At 53.3% G+C, this 15,618-nt stretch overlaps 2 protein-coding genes across 9 annotated transcripts in view; one reads left to right on the top strand and one right to left on the bottom strand.

Moving 5' to 3' along the window:
• Positions 1 to 344: 344 nt before the first annotated feature.
• COMT (catechol-O-methyltransferase) lies at positions 345 to 5,877 on the bottom strand. The gene is made up of 4 exons (XM_073790447.1): positions 5,740 to 5,877; positions 4,850 to 5,043; positions 4,483 to 4,614; positions 345 to 1,121 (listed from the first exon to the last, which is right to left on the bottom strand). The coding sequence occupies exons 2-4, from the start codon at positions 4,955 to 4,957 to the stop codon at positions 921 to 923; spliced, it is 441 nt and encodes a 146-aa protein (XP_073646548.1). The 5' UTR covers positions 4,958 to 5,043; positions 5,740 to 5,877; the 3' UTR covers positions 345 to 920.
• TXNRD2 (thioredoxin reductase 2) overlaps positions 5,815 to 15,618 on the top strand; it is a 47,698-nt gene continuing 37,894 nt past the window's right edge. For all 8 annotated transcript variants that reach the window (XM_033837485.2, XM_033837483.2, XM_033837484.2 and 5 more), the window contains exon 1: positions 5,815 to 6,091. In XM_033837485.2, coding sequence (XP_033693376.2) covers positions 5,815 to 6,091 — 277 coding nt within the window. The remainder of the gene's footprint in view (positions 6,092 to 15,618) is intronic.

Here is a 15,618-nt window from a genome sequence, read left to right as displayed (position 1 = left end):
GGCTGGGCACTGGACAGACCACATCTGGCACTGCTGTAGGGCCGTGTCCACCTTCCCCAGCACCTGCTTGGTCAGAGATGGACCTGCAGGCTGGCTGACTGCCTTGTTCCAGTTTCCCAGGTGGGGCTCACCCCAGCCTGCAGACATCCCCATGGGGCTGTAACAGGTGCCCTCGGCCTGGCCACGGGAGCAGTACTGAGCAAGGCCGACCTCCGGCACTGCTGCGGCCAGTCTGCAGTGTTAGCATCTGGCCAAGGGGAGCAGCTTGTGTTTGGTGCAAAGCTGGAGGACGCCAGGGGAAAGCAGCAGCATCACAGTGGCTGAAAAGAAGCACTCAGTTCATCTCTTACCTAAATATTTAGATCTTTAATTTCTATTTTACTATCTTTTAAACATGATATTGGTATATAAGATTGTTAACAGATGATTTTAGTAAAGAAGTGGCATTTCATTCTTAAAAAGCAAGTGAAAGAACTCAGGAGTCCGAAGTGTGGGGTGAGTTGTTGGTTATGGTGCCATCACTGAGGCATTGCTGCCACCTGGTGACGGCAGACCTCAAGGGCAGGCTGTGTGAGTGCACAGCCCCAGTTCCCTGACTTCTGACTTCCTGAATCAGAAGACTGACGAATGCTGGGGGGTGGGGGTGGGGGTGTGACACTGTCACGGACACCACCTGCCTGAGCTGGCCTTTACAGTCAGATACTTTTCCAGATTTACTGTAGTGATTTTGCAAGGTGAGCTGGTAGCGCTTGGGGTGGACCCACATGCAGGGGCCAGCGCGGGCAGGCCTGGGCCTCGCAGGCCTTGAGGGTGTTGCACTGAGGACAGATGCACACATTGCAGACACGGGGCAGCTAGGAGTAGGGCCACCACACCCTTCAGAATCCAGCTTGGCCAGGGAGCTGGGGCAGGGTGGGCGGTCAAGGCTGTGCAGGGCTGCCCGGGCCCTTGTAGACAACCTTCTCCAGGCCATCCACCACCTGTGAGTACTCAAGGAACGAGCTGAAGTGCGTGCACTCGAAGCGGCTGTTCCCACGCACGTACTCCAGGAACTCTGGTGTCCCTGGACAGATGACGTTGTCGGCCAGCAACACTGTCCCCTTCCGCAGCAGGCCACACTCCTGCAGGGACAGACGGACGGTTGGAGGAGGTGAGGGTGGCCTAACCTTGGGTCAGCCCTGCACCAGCTCCTCACTGGCAGCAGCCACAGCAGGAAATGGCTGTGCTGGGCCGGGGTCTCCTTGCTCCTCCTGCATCCTCAGTACAGCAGGTGCTTACTAAGCACTAGCTGGAAGTGTGAGTGGAGGAGGTGACGGGGCCAGGATTGGGAAAGCCACAGTGGTGACTGAGGCCAGTGGGTCCCTTGGTCACCGGGTGCCAGGAACACGGGGCTCCTCCAGGTCAGATGCCTGGTGCCCAGTGTGTGGGCTGCTGTCAGCGGTCACTGGAGGTTCAATCCGCCCTGACCAGGGTGACTGTTGGGGGGCAGAGATGGGGCACACCTCCCCACCCACCCACAAGCCTGGCCCTTGGGTCCACTCTGAGGCACCCCATTTCCACCAGCGCCTGGGGCCTGGGCAGCTGGCCAGTGTTCCGGGCCTGGGCTCTGCAGAGGGAGGAGCGGCTGGACCTCCCGGGTCCCTCTGCAGTCTCTCTAAGCTGGGGGAGGAGATGCTTAGATTACATCAAAAATCAAAAGAGGAAATACCTCGAGAGGAAATGTTTGTCTGGGGGAGGGGGTGAAGGGACAGCCCAGTTGTTCTGTTGGTAGCTCAGAGTTTTCTTTACATGATCATTAAATAAAAGTGAGAAAAAAAAAAAGCAATCCCAAACACAGAAAGCAAAATCAAGCAAGGGCCCCAGGTGTGTCTTAAGTTGCCAGTTGCCAGCCGGACCACAGGGACAGACGGGCACCCCCTGGTGACTTAGGAATGCGAGGTCCACTGTGCAGCCCTCGAATCTCCCTGGTGGTGGCTGCCTCCCTTCCGGCCCATGGGCTGAGGGGGAGGCCAAGGTCCCTCAGGCCAGAGTGGAAAACACAGCTGTGAGATCAGTGAGGCTGGGACAACCCATGAGCCAGAATTTGAACAAAGTACCTCTATTGAATCATGGAGCATTTCTCTTAGAAAAAGAAAAGTAACTTCCCAGCAATCTTGATGAGAAAGGGCAGCCTGGGAGCAGGCGCCCCCCCACCCCCGCCCTGCCCAGCCCCAGGAGGGCATCTCAGGTCTGGGCAGGAAACGCCCAAGGCGAGCTGGAGCTCGTTCTGAAGGACGCAGGTGGACAAGGTAGGCTCAACAAGTCAGGCGCTAAACCCACAGGTTACAGAGGAGGGATGCAAAAGCCGGGCCGCCCGCCTGGGGACAGAGCCCTGGAGAGTTCTGGCCAGAAGCCCACATCCGAGTAAGACTGTGTGCTGGCAGCAGGGAGGGAACGGCATTCAGAGGACCAGAGCCGGGTCCACTGTTTCCTGACCCTCCCTCCTTCCGCCCAGGGTGTGGGCTGGGCTGAGACTCTGGCCACTGTGTGGCTTCTGTCTGTCTCTGGCTCTGGGGGAAGCCAGCTGCCCTGCTGGGAGGACACCCAAGCAGCCTGTGGAGAGGCCCGAGCAATGGGGGACCGAGGCCGCCTCGAAGCAGCTCCTGGTCTGAACGGCCACCTTCCCTGCCAGCCCCTCACCCCAACCCAGGGGGAGCAGCCAGGCCCAAGAAGAGCCCAGCTGCAGGGCTTCAGAGTGCACGTTCCCAATTCACAACTTTTTTTCTTTTGAGATAATTACCAGCTTTGAACAAGTGGCACTGAGAAAACTATTAGTTTCCTAGTTACTAAGGGCAATATTTGCTGCTTTTCTATCAATGCAGGCCCCGTAATTATCACACACCCCAAAGCTGCTGAAACCTCCCCTCCCGGTGACGCAGGCCCAGCTGCTCAGTTGCCCAGATGTGCTCCCTGCAGCCGCCCCCGCTCTGGCTCGAGGGCCTCTGTGCCAGCCCCCCCACTGCCACCTGTTCTCAGCCAGCACAGGTCCCCGTGCAGCTCCTGGTCTGGGTCCCCTGCACCGCCACCTCTCCCCACTCCACACAGCCAACAGGATCTCTCCGGAAGACAGGTCTAGCCTGCCCTCACCTGCCTGAAGCCCTCCTCCGTGCCCTGCCTGTGTGGTCAAGCCCTCCACACACAGCCCTGGCCCACTGCCCCCACCCTGCCCAGTCCCAGACCATCCTGCACCCTCTCACACACCCCCAGCCAGGGCTGGTTCCTTCTCGCCACGTCCAGGCACCAGGCCCACCACACCCACGCCAACACCACTGGTGCAAGGTCCTGCCTGGCCCCAGCTATGGCTCAAGCAGCCGTGCCCCCCACGCCCACAGTCCCCCTGTGCCGGGTGATGCCCGGCCTGTGGGGGAGCTGAGGTGGGCGAGCAGGGGACTGACAAGGGTCAGCCCCATGTGGCTGCCGGGCTGGAGGCCATGGTGGGGCAGAGCGTCCCCAGCTGCTGTGTCCCCTTGACCGCCCGGGAGGGACAAGGTGGTGGTCATCAATATTGAGCTCCACTCACCTGGGTGCGAGGCAGCCCCCTGGCTACCACGTGGTGCCGGAGGAGCAGCTGGCACTGAGGCTGGACAGCCTGGGGGTGGGCACGGGGGGGGTGGGGACGCAGGGGGCGTACAACAAGGAGTCTGGGGAGGAAGGTGGGCAGGAGACGCGTCTTTCCCTGGCCAGCACCTGCCACCCAGTCAGGAGAGCCACGTGGCCACTAGGCTGCCTCCCTCTTGCCTCCCCAGCCCAAGCCCTTGCAGCCCCAGGTGTTCACCCCTCCCAGCCACCCCGGCACAGGCTGCCCTGCAGGGATCCCCCTTCCTCCAGTCTCCACCCCACCCAGGGCCCCGCACTCCCCTCCATGTCCTAAATGCAGGCAGGCTGGCCCAAGCCTCCTGGGCCCCCAGGGCCGCCCTCGGCAGGGCCCATTCCGGCCAGGCGGGCGCAAGGCTCCTGTCAACTATGAATTGGCATTTTCCGTTGGCACTTACCATCTACCTCTACAAGGATTAAATCATTTACTGCTGCAGCTGCTGACTGTCAACACTCCCTGAAACGAGTTCAGGTAGAGAGCTAAAATAAGGCACTCTGTGCTCTGGGAAAAACTGGCAGAACAGGTCTTCAGATAGATATTTTCAGGAGAAGATTTTATGAGCCCAATTCTTGTATCTCCTTGTATCTAGAAAAACACTAAAATCCTTCATGGTGATGACTGCTCCTCGTGACTAGCAGAAACATTTGGCAAAAAAATATGCACTCGATTGCATGTACTCCCCCTTCACCAAAATCACATATATACTGACCTTCCCCCCCTACCTCTTTGGAACAGTTTCTCAGAGCTATCGGGGGTCCTGTCTCCCAGGCTGCAGCTCTCATGTAGCCCCAAATAAAACTTAACTTGCTACTCTCACATTGTGCAATTTTTTTTAAGTAGACACTCACCTCCAGGAGGAGCATGTCTGGCAGGTACCGGTCCTTCCAGTGATCGAGGAAGACCATGTCCACAGTGTCCACGTCGTATTTCTTCTTCAGTTGGGGGATGATGTCCTCGGATGCCCCGACGACAACGGTCACCTGAAACAACAGACCCCCACCCGGACCCCTGAGAGTCCAAGTGGCTTCTGGGAGACAGGTTCCTGCTCTGCCCCTCCCTCTGGGGGCCTTGGGAGTCTCCTGCTCTGTGGACTGGGGCTGTGGGCCAGCTGGGTAAATGTGGCCTTGAGCCGCCGGGGTGTGGCCCAGGCCCTTCCTGCCCTCCTGGCCCCTGGAACCTGTGTCCACATCTGTCACCCTAGGAATGGTGCCGCACCCTGTCCTGCAGGCCTGCGAAGTCCACCATCTGCTGGGTGATGGCGGCGTAGTCAGGGTTGAGCTCAATGGTGAGCAGCCGGGCGCCGGGCAGCAGCAGGCGGGCCATTCGCACGGCCGAGTAGCCACAGTAGGCACCCAGCTCCAGCAGCACCGAGGGACGCTGCTCCCTCAACACGGTGTCCACGATCTGGCCTACGGAGGGGAGTGGGGTGAGCAGGCAGGGGGTGACCCACCCCAGTCCTGGCCCATCTCCTTCCTGACTGAGCAGCAGCCCCTCCCAGTGCCTGGCCCCTCAGGCCTCTGCTTTTGTACACGCTGCTCCCTCTCTTTTCCACCATTCCTCCCTGCCCCCAACTTGTCCTAACCCAGAGCTGCCCTCTGTGGAAGCCCCCAGACGTGACAGACGTGACAACCACTGTCCAGCCCCCACTCTGCCCCCAGGCTGCACTCAGAGCCTCCCTGGCTCCCTTGAGCTGGACACTGTCAGAAGGTCCAAGGGGGCTGGACAGTGGCTGTCATGTCTGTCCCCAGGGCCTGACTCCAGGGGGTGTAGTGTGGCACTCGCCTGTGCCCCAGGCTGGAGTCCAAAGGTCAGGAGGCAGCCCGGGGGGCTGGTGCCTGTGCCTGGCAGAGTCCAAGGGTCTCCATACACCGTCAGGCCCAGCCAGGACAGCCAAGGACCCACTACCCACCCTGTGCTGACACCTGGCTCTGCCTGACGGCCTGCGAGTGCAGGGCCCACGTGGAGACTCTGCTGTTGCCTCTGACTGGCGATGGCAAGGGGCCCCCTGAACAGCACCTCCTGGAGGGGGGGTTTATCAAATGTCCCACCCTCCCGTGGGGACAGTGACGTGGGCGTCGGGGCTCTGCACAGCCCCTGACCCTCACCTGTGCTGGTCGCACTGCCCACCTTTCTTGTCGCCCACGTTCATAGCCCACTCCTTCTGCGAGCAGTAGGCGTCGATGGCGTCCAGCACGCTCTGCGGGTCCCCGGCCACAGCGTGCTGCAGCACATGGTGCAGAATGCGCTGCTCCTTGCTGTTGCCCATGAGGAGGTTGCGGACGGGGTGCAGGACAAGCTCGTTCCAGCCAATGATGAACAGGCCCCAGAGTCGCAAGGCCTGCAGCAGCCACAGGAGTGCCAGCAACACCAGGCCAAGGGCGCCAGCTGCCAGCAGCAGGGGTGGGGCCTCCAGCATCTGTGATGGGGCAATGGGCGGGGCTCTACCCGGCGGGACTCCTGGGAGCACGTGGTCACCACAGTGTTAGTAACCTGCCCTCCTGGCTGACCCACGCTCTCAGTCTGGGGTTGCTGCCACTGCCACCCCCCCCCGCCACCCCCCTGTGCTGATGGGGGTACAAGGTTCAAGAGGCCAGCCACATGCCTGGTGGCCAGCTCCAGGTGAGCACAGCCACAGCCCCGCCCACCTGCAAACCACTTCCTGCTGGGGCGGGGGTCGGGAGCGGGCGTGTCTGGCTTCCCCCAGCCCCGTGGCTTCCCAGACAGCCCTGACAAGGGACACAGCTGGCCTGAGGCTTGTTTACACAGCACAGGGGAAGCCAGCCTCACGCACAGCCCCCTTGGGCACTCACACTCGGGACAGTCCAGGAGCTTGTGTGGCCCTGTGAGTTTCCAGAGAAGGACACAGGAAGCCCCCAAGTCAGGCACATAGGGCACAGCCCATTGGCTCTTCCCGTAGGGGACGACCACACAGGGTCAGTCTGTCCCCTCTTCCCCTTTGAGGAGGAAGGCCACCCTGCCACCCACACCACAGTGGAAGCGAGACAGGCCTCCCCCTGGCAAGTGACCCTTTGGGCAGGTAGCTGGGGTCCCAGTCAGACGAGGGGCCCGGGGCCCCTGAGACACGGCAAGGCTGAGCTGGCACAGAGCAGAGACCTTAAAATGGAAAAGGAGCCTGGAGGGGTGGGATAGGGAGGGTGGGAGGGAGGGAGATGCAAGCGGGAAGAGATATGGGAATATATGTATATATACAACTGATTCATTTTGTTGTGAAGCTGAAACTAACATACCATTGTAAAGCAATTATACTCCAATAAAGATGTTAAAAAAAAAAAATGGAAAAGGATGAAAGACAGAGGAAGGTGGGAAGCTTCCATCGGGGCTTGCGGTCACGCAAGGGTCATGCACAGGAAGGGGCCACACAGGACCCTGCTCCCCGAGAAGCTCCCATTGGGAAAGGCACATGGGAAAGCGGGCAGGCCAAGGATCTTGGAGGGGAGACCCCTCGAGGACAGCTCAGGGCTTCAAACCCCAACGCCCTGGACCACGATGAGGGGGCCTGGTGGGCAGAGCAGGGATGAATAGGGGAGCATGGACATCCAGATGTCTGAGTGGTCTCAGGCTACATGGCCTATTTACACCAGGCACAGTGAGCACGTGGTCAGCAGGTCAGAGTCTGCACACACAAAGACCCAGGTGGGGCCCACGCCCTGCTCTGCTCCCAGGCCACTGACCAGACCTGCCTCCTCAGACGGCTCTGCCCACCACGCCCCTCCTCTGAGCTCAGCAGCAAAGCAGATGGAATTTGTGCGGGGTTGTCCTGCCTTTAGGTAATTTAAGCAGGAACCATAACCTGAAGGTGACCAGAGTCCTGGCACGTGGGCCCCTCCCGGAGGCCGGCCTGGCCCTCAAGTGAGAGCAGAGAGGCAGTGAGACATAGCCTGGAGCGTCCCCCAGTCCGGACACCAGGGACAGCCTCCCTGGTTTCCCTGGTCCTGGCACTGCCCTGCAGGCTAAGGAGGCACATGCCCCATGGGGCAGGACGCACCACCACCCAGGAGGCAGGTGGGGGAATCACAGGGGAGGCGCCGTGGGTTAAGGCACAGCGCTTTCTTCCAGGGACAGGTGACAGGACTCAACAAGGAGGGGCCGAGTGGCCTGAAGTGACCAGAACTGCTCACTGTGCTCCTTTCTGCGGGCTTAGGAGCCCCTAACCACACCTGTGTTGCTTTATGTATCATGACTATCTTCACTAGCGGTGGTGAGATGTTGGATCATTTTGATTTATTCTCTGGGTTGATGAAAAAAACTAATAAATGTTACACATAAATATCAAAAATAAGAAAGAATATTCCGGGGACTTCTCTGGTGGCTCAGTGGCTAAGAATCCGCCTGCCAATGCAGGGGACACAGGTTCGTGCCCTGGTCTGGGAAGATCCCACATGCCGCGGAGCAACTAAGCCCGTGCACCACAACTACTGAGCCTGTGCTCTAGAGCCCGCAAGCCACAACTACTGAGCCCATGTGCCACAGCTACTGAACCCCACGTGCCTAGAGCCCGTGCTCCGCAACAAGAGAAGCCACCGCAATGAGAAGCCCATGCCCAGCAACGAAGACCCAACGGGGCCAAAAATAAATAAATTTATTTAAAAAAAATAAAAAGAATAAAGCCACTGAAGGAAGCCACACTTGGAGGAAGCGCTTCAGGGCCGTGGAGAACCCTCTGTGGGGAAACAAAACATGGAGGGCTCCTCTTGTTTCAGGTCTTCGTACCCAAGTGTCTTCTGCTCTGCCCTTCCAAAGAGCCACGGTGAGGTCACTCGGTATACCCAGCGGTGGCCTTGGGACCCTAGGATCCCAACACCCTGCTTGGCTCTGGGCCCAGGGTGGGAGATAAAGAGCCCCAGTTACCCTGAGAGGAGGACAAAGGGGCCGTTGGCCAGAAGGTAAGAGCCGATGACCGAGGGGCACCCTCAAACCCTCTGTTTCTGTGTGTCCTAAACACGCATGATGGAAGGTTTTAAGGGGCTTGCAAAGCGCACTTTCCAAACATGGTTCCCGACCACAGTGAGGGGAAGGGGCAAAGCTGTGCAGGATGCTGTATCCTGTTCCTGGTGGCTCTCGCCTCAGGACAGGGGCAGTCCTGGGAGAGGCTGCCGTGGAGATCCGGTTTTGCTGAGGAGGCAGGACCTTCATGAGGCCTCCACAGGTGACACATTTAGCATCACGATAGTGAGAGGGAAGTTGAGGGAGACACAGATAAATGAAAAGACATCCCATGTCCATGGACTGGAGACTTGACATTGTCAGGATGTAAATAGTGCCCAGCGTGACCCTCAGATACAATGCCACTCTCACCAAAGAAGTCCAATAGCATTTTTGCAGAAATAGAAAAATCCATCCTAAAAGTCATATGGAATCTCAAGGGACCTACAATAGCCAAAACAATCTTGGAAGAGAACAAAGTTGGAGAACTCACACTTCCTAATTTCAAAACTTACTGCAAAGCTATAGTAATTAACACACTGTGGTACAGACACATAGAACAAACGGACAGAACTGAGAGGCGGGAAACAAACCTTCACGTCTATGATCAAATGATTGTTTTACAAGGTGCCAAGACCACTCCATAGGAAATGGTTCTGGGACAACTAGAGTTCCACCTGTGAAAGAATGAACTTGGACCCTTACCTCACACCATATACAAAACTAACTCAAAATGCATCCAAAACCTAATTTTAAGAGATAAAACCATAAAACTTGTAGAAGAAAACGTAGGAGTAAATCTTCATGACCTTGAATTTGGCAATGGATTCTTTGATATGACACCAAAACCACAGGGAACAAAAGAAAAACAGATAGACTTTCATTAAAATTAAAAACTTTGTGCATCAAAGGACACTATCTAGAGAGCAAAGGACAACCCCGGGGATGGGAGAAAATATTTGCAAACCACATATCTGATGAGGGTTTAAAATGCTGAATATATATAAGAATTCCTACAACTCAAAGACAACAGCCCAGTTAGAAAATGGGCAAAGGACATGAATAGACATTTCTCTAAAAAAGATACACCAACAACCAATAAGCACACAAAAAGGTGCCCAACATCACTAGTCACTAAGGAAATGTAGATCAAAGCCACAAGGTACAACTTCACACCAATTAGGATGACTTCCCCCAAAAAAGGGAACATAATGAGTGTTGGCGGGGATGTGGAGAAATCGGAAACTCGTGCACGGCTGATGGGAACGTAAGATGGAGCAGCTGCTGTGGAAAAAAGCTGGTGGTTCCTAAAAATGTTAAATATAGAGTCACCATATGACCCAGCAATTCCACTTCTGGGAGTGGACCCAAGAGAAGTAGGAGCAGGGACTTGAACCTGCACTTGTCCACCCACGTTCTGAGCAGTGTGAGTCACAGCAGCCGAGGGACGAACGAATGGAAACGGACGAACGGACAAAGTGTGATCTATCTGCACACTGGGGCATCACTTGGCTATTAAGATGAATGCAGCCCTGATTCATAGCCCACAAGGAAGGAAGTGCTGACACCCTGCTACATCACGGACGGACCTAGAGGACATTATGCTCAGTGATATAAGCCAGACACAAGAGGATAAATACTGAATGTTTCCACTCATATGAAATACCTACAAGAAGCAAATCCACAGAGACAGAAAGCAGAACAGAAGTTGCCAGGGGCTGGGGAGGAGGAGGGTAATTACTGCTGAATGGGGACAGAGCTTCTGCCTGGGATGATGAGAAAGTGCTGAAAATAGCGGCAATGGTTACACAACTATGTGAATGCACTTAATGCCACCGAACTGTATGCTTAGAAATGGTTAAAATGGTAAATTTTAACTTATGTATGTTTTACTACAGTAAAAACAGTGGAAAACCAAGAAAACAAGCCACCTTGTTTCTGGTCCTCCCTATTCCAAAAAGAAAAAGGGACACACCGCTCCTCACTAGGAAGCAGGATCCAGAAAAACCAGCCCAGCTCCCAGTCTCTCTGTCCTCTGGCCACCTGCCCCCTGAGACTGGGTGCCTGGTGGCAGCCTGCTGCCCGCCCACAGTGCACACTCACCCGCTTCTGGGAGGAGGGGAAGGCCTTCTTGTCCTGAGCTTCCTCCGACACCTCCAGTGTACGTACATACCCTGCATCCATCTCCCCAGAGACAGCACGTGGACCTGGGTGAGGGGCAGGCCCTCTCTCCCAAAACCACTACAGCAACAGCCCACCCCGCAAACCTTCCTTATTATAAGCCCGTTATTTTTATGGCTGCGTTGGGTCTTTATTGCTGCTCACGGGCTTTCTCTAGTTGCAGCGAGCAGAGGCTACGCTTCGTTGCGGTGTGCAGGCTTCTCATTGGGTGGCTTCTCTTGTTGCGGGGCCCGGGCTCTAGGCACACGGGCTTCAGTAGTTGTGGCTCACGGGCTCTAGAGCGCAGGCTCAGTAGTTATGGCGCACAGGCTTAGTTGCTCTGCGGCATGTGGGATCTTCCTGGACCAGGGCTCGAACCCATGTCCCCTGCACTGGCAGGCAGCTTCTTAACCACTGCGCCACCAGGGAAGTCCCAAGCCCGTTATTAAGTGTTCTCCCTGCAACCCCCAAACCTCGCCCTCCCTCATCTCCTATCACCACTTATCCTCCTGGAGATAATCCCCCTAAGGGCCCAATGCAGACACTGGCCAGGGCCCTGGCCCCCCTCAGACCCAGGTGGGGACCGGCATTCAGGGCACGGACAACCAGAGCCATGGGATCTTCAGTCCCGGGGTTCCAAGGCTTGTCTGAAAGGTCCATCAAGACACTGGGAATGCCTCTGGCCCCTCTGCAAAGAGCTGAATGTGCTGTGGCACCCGGGTGGCCCTCCCCCTGTCTGGAGAGCAGCAGACGCCTGGGCCTCAGCCACACTCGTGGGGAAGCCGGGGGGGGGGGCATATGGCACTTGTGTGGGGGCTCCAGGAGCCACACAGGCCCAGCCAGCCTCCCGGAGAAAGGGCTTGAGGGGCGCAGCGTCCCCAGAAGGCAGGCCTCAGAGCACAGGCAACAGTTGGGGACAAAAGGGTGGGTTGGCCAGGGTCCTTGTGAAGGGGGTCCAGGAGCTGGCTGCCCAAGCTGGGGGTCTGCCGGGGACACGCAAAGCTGTGCGCTCAGGCACTGCCCGTGTACACCCCGTGGGACGCGGAGGCCCAGGGACCACAGGCTCATCTCCCTTCCTTGTGATTCTGGCTCCAGACATGTCCGCAGACCACAGTGAGGACAGGTGCTGCCCCTGAAGCAGGGGGCAGGGGAAGGCCAGGGCACCTCCTGGGCTGGAGTCCCTCCTGGCCCTTGGGGGCCACTCTGCTCCTCCCTGGGGACTCCCTGCAGCCCCGCTGACGGAGCAGCACTCGGGCTGCCTCTGCCCACTTCCTCCTGGTCAACACAGCATCCTTGCTAAGGATAAGGTGGTCTGAGTGGCTCCCCTTCGCACTCCCTCCTCCCCCAGCCCCTGCCTCCTCTGCTCTCTGTCCCTTCCCAGCATTTTCCCTCCCCCAGCCCCTAAAATCCCCCAGTCCCTGAAACCTTGGGCCCTGCCCCACTGGGGGCTCTCAAGGGACTCAGGGACCCCGGAAAGCAATCACCTGAGGCTGAAAAGGAAAAAAAAGTGAATTGGAAATATTTAGTCTACGCCTCCCTATGTATATATCAGTGAAGAAAAAGTCTTAAAGGTGTCCCCACAGATGCTGGTAGGAAGCTTTAAGGCCTCATATGGAACAGGTAATTAGCCTGCCCCACCTGCCACAACATGATTCGGATAAAAATATAAAACGAAGCAAAGACAAGGTCCAACTCTTATATAAACTAGTGAGTTTTATATAATTGTATTTATGCCTGACGCATAGCTAAAATTTTTTTTAAAGAAAACCATCTCTGTTTGCATGTTTATGCAAGATTGTATGTTTTTATATATATATATATGATATTTCCCTACCTCCAGATGGTATTACCAAATCATGTTATAAAATTCCTTAAAGGAGTTCTATCCTAATTGGCTTCGAGAGGAACAAGCACTTACATAAATTAAATCTTCCTAAAACTCCCGAAATATAAGAACCAACTCAACTGTTTTACCGTAATTTGGTAAATCTTTGCTAAATAAAGTTCCCATAATTTGGTAAATCTTTGCTAAATAAAACTAGTTTAATATTGTTCATTTCATAAAACAGGTGTATCTTTAGAGTTGTCAACATTAAACATAGTGCAAATATACATTTTTATTCTACTTGGTTTACTGGTCAAATAGCTAATATTTTATCCACTGGACATTTAAGATTTTACACATAAGTTTGATTTTAATCAAATCTAGTCACTATTCTGACAAACTTTATTTCAATAATAATTGTGTTTTATAATGTGTCTGCCTAAAAACAGTTTCCAAAATCTTTTTGGTAACTTGCAACCTTAGAGTTATGCCAAGTTAAGTTAAATAACAGATATTCATTGAATATCTAAATAATTTCTAAATAAGATAAAGTGTTGAGGATTTCCCTGGTGGCGCAGTGGTTAAGAATCCGCCTGTCAATGCAGGGGACATGGGTTCAAACCCTGGTCCAGGAAGATCTCACATGCCGCGCAGCAACTAAGCCCGTGCACGACAACTACTGAAGCCTGCGCGCCTAGAGCCTGTGCTCAGCAACAAGGGAAGCCACCGCAATGAGAAGCCCACGCACCACAGAGAAGAGTCGCCCCCACTCGCCACAACTAGAGAAAGTCTGCACACAGCAACAAAGACCCAACACAGCCAAAAATAATTAATCAATCAATTAATTAATTAAAAAAGATAAAGTGCTGAAACATTCATTATTAGGCATAAGTTTATATACTTTTGGCTTCTCATGTTTATATGATACAAAGAAGCTAAAGACATTTGGGTGTGTTAATAAACATATTCTTGCCACAGTTAAACAATTTGTACTGTCAAAAGCATCTACGTCCAGATTACGAGATGTTATATTCATAAAATTTGCTAATCTGCTACAGAATACTGGGATATGACAGACAATTTGCAATTGCCTACTTCCTAGTTTTCTCTGTAAAATAAAGGTTGCTAATGGTTAAAAATTATAATCAATGTGTGAGAATAAAACTACTACTAGATACAAAGCAAAGGGAAACAACTTGGTACACAAAGTTGGAAAATAGGATATGTTCTTATGTGAAAAGTATGCAGAGAATGTAGGATGTGTTTTTGTTAGGGAAGGAGAGTCGTTTTGTCCTCAAGTAAAATAAAAAAGAGGGAAACAAACCTGAATGGACATAGAAAGTGGTGGAAGCTTTGTGGAAAAGGAATTTTGTGTTGTGAGGTTACAGCTGGCTAAGGTTAAATGGATTTGTATATGAAGTTTTCTTAAATGAGCTTTACCATCAATAGCATACTGATACAAAACTAGAGCTTGGTTTCCTCTCTGTTAAAATGAGATTTCTTGGATTATTGGTCTGCTTTTAATAAGAGATTGTAAAAGGTTTCTCTCTACCTTTTGAATAATCTTCCTAGGAAAAAAATCTGTGTCTTAAAATAATTCCCTGTACCCCTAGTTGCCACTCGGGAGAACTGAGTGTCCCCCCTGGTCAAAAACCCAGGTCTGCAGTCCTGTTTCCTCCTGTTCCTACTTGTGAGCTCCCGTATTGTCACTTGGTTAAGGAGATAACTGAGTCTTGTTCTGCCATGAGCTGGGATCCTATTTAATCAAGTGTTCAAACCTTCTGACATTTGGGACAACTCTGTCTTCCCCAAATAAATCCTAAATGAAGTCTGGATCTCAAAATGGCTTTGGGATTTCCCAGAGGGTCCTTGGAAAATCTCAGTGGTTTGTACTTTTACCTTGTAAAAGAAGGGATGTTAAAAATAATTAGGTCTGTCTGTTATGGTAAACTGCATGGGAAGCACTGTCAAATAAGAGGTGAATCTTAACTTTCCATATGTTATATTTGTACAGGTAAACGCTATTAATATAAATATTTTAGAAATTTTGCTTGTTTTCCATATGTTCTGGTATAATGTTATCACTCATAATTATAGTTAATATTTAAAGTGGTGTGTATGTTATAGAAACACCCAAATTTCCTTGTCAATTGTGTTTTTATGATGACCTCTCATCAGTTGTTTTTTTTTTAGTTTTTAGTTTGGGGTGTGTTGGGTCTTTGTTGCTGTGCATGAGTTTTCTCTGGTTGCGGCGAGCGGGGGCTACTCTTTGCTGCAGTGCACGGGCTTCTCATTGCAGTGGCTTCTCTTGTTGCGAAGCACAGGCTCAAGGCGTGCGGGCTTCAGTAGTTGTGGCATGCGGGCTCAGTAGTTGTGGCACGCAAGCTCTAGAACGCAGGCTCAGTAGTTGTGGCGCACGGGCTTAGCTGCTCCATGGCATGTGAGATCTTCCTGGACCAGGGCTCGAACCCATGTCCCCTGCACTGGCAGCCGGATTCTTACTGCACCACCAGGGGAAGCTCCTCTCATCAGTTCTTTACCCACAGCCATTTTAAGTCTTTTGTCAGCTGCAGGTAACTTTGTTTCACTCTGATGTTTCTCCAAAGCATTTGTAATCAGCTACAGGCCAGGGGGCTTCATCCTCAACAAAAAGGGCCTGCCTCAGAGACCTGCGGAAGGACTGGGCAGGGACCTCGGGCAGCGCCATCCCTCTGGACTAAGGATCAGAACCCAGAACCCAGAACTCTAGTGGAGAAACCCATGGGCCCAGGAACTGCTCTCCCAAGATCAAGCAGAACGAAAACTAACTACATGACACAATGTTCATTGCAGCTCTATTTACAATAGCCAGGACATGGAAGCAACCTAAGTGCCATGGACAGATGAATGGATAAAGAAGATGTGGCACATATATACAATGGAATATTACTCAGCCATAAAAAGAAACGAAATTGAGTTATTTGTAGTGAGGTGGATGGACCTAGAGTCTGTCATACAGAGTGAAGTCAGAAAGAGAAAAACAAATACTGTATGCTAACACATATATATGGAATCT

The sequence above is a fragment of the Tursiops truncatus genome, chromosome 13 (assembly GCF_011762595.2).
Source record: "Tursiops truncatus isolate mTurTru1 chromosome 13, mTurTru1.mat.Y, whole genome shotgun sequence".
Classification (NCBI taxonomy): Eukaryota; Metazoa; Chordata; class Mammalia; order Artiodactyla; family Delphinidae; genus Tursiops; species Tursiops truncatus.
This window is presented reverse-complemented; position numbering and strand designations above follow the sequence as displayed.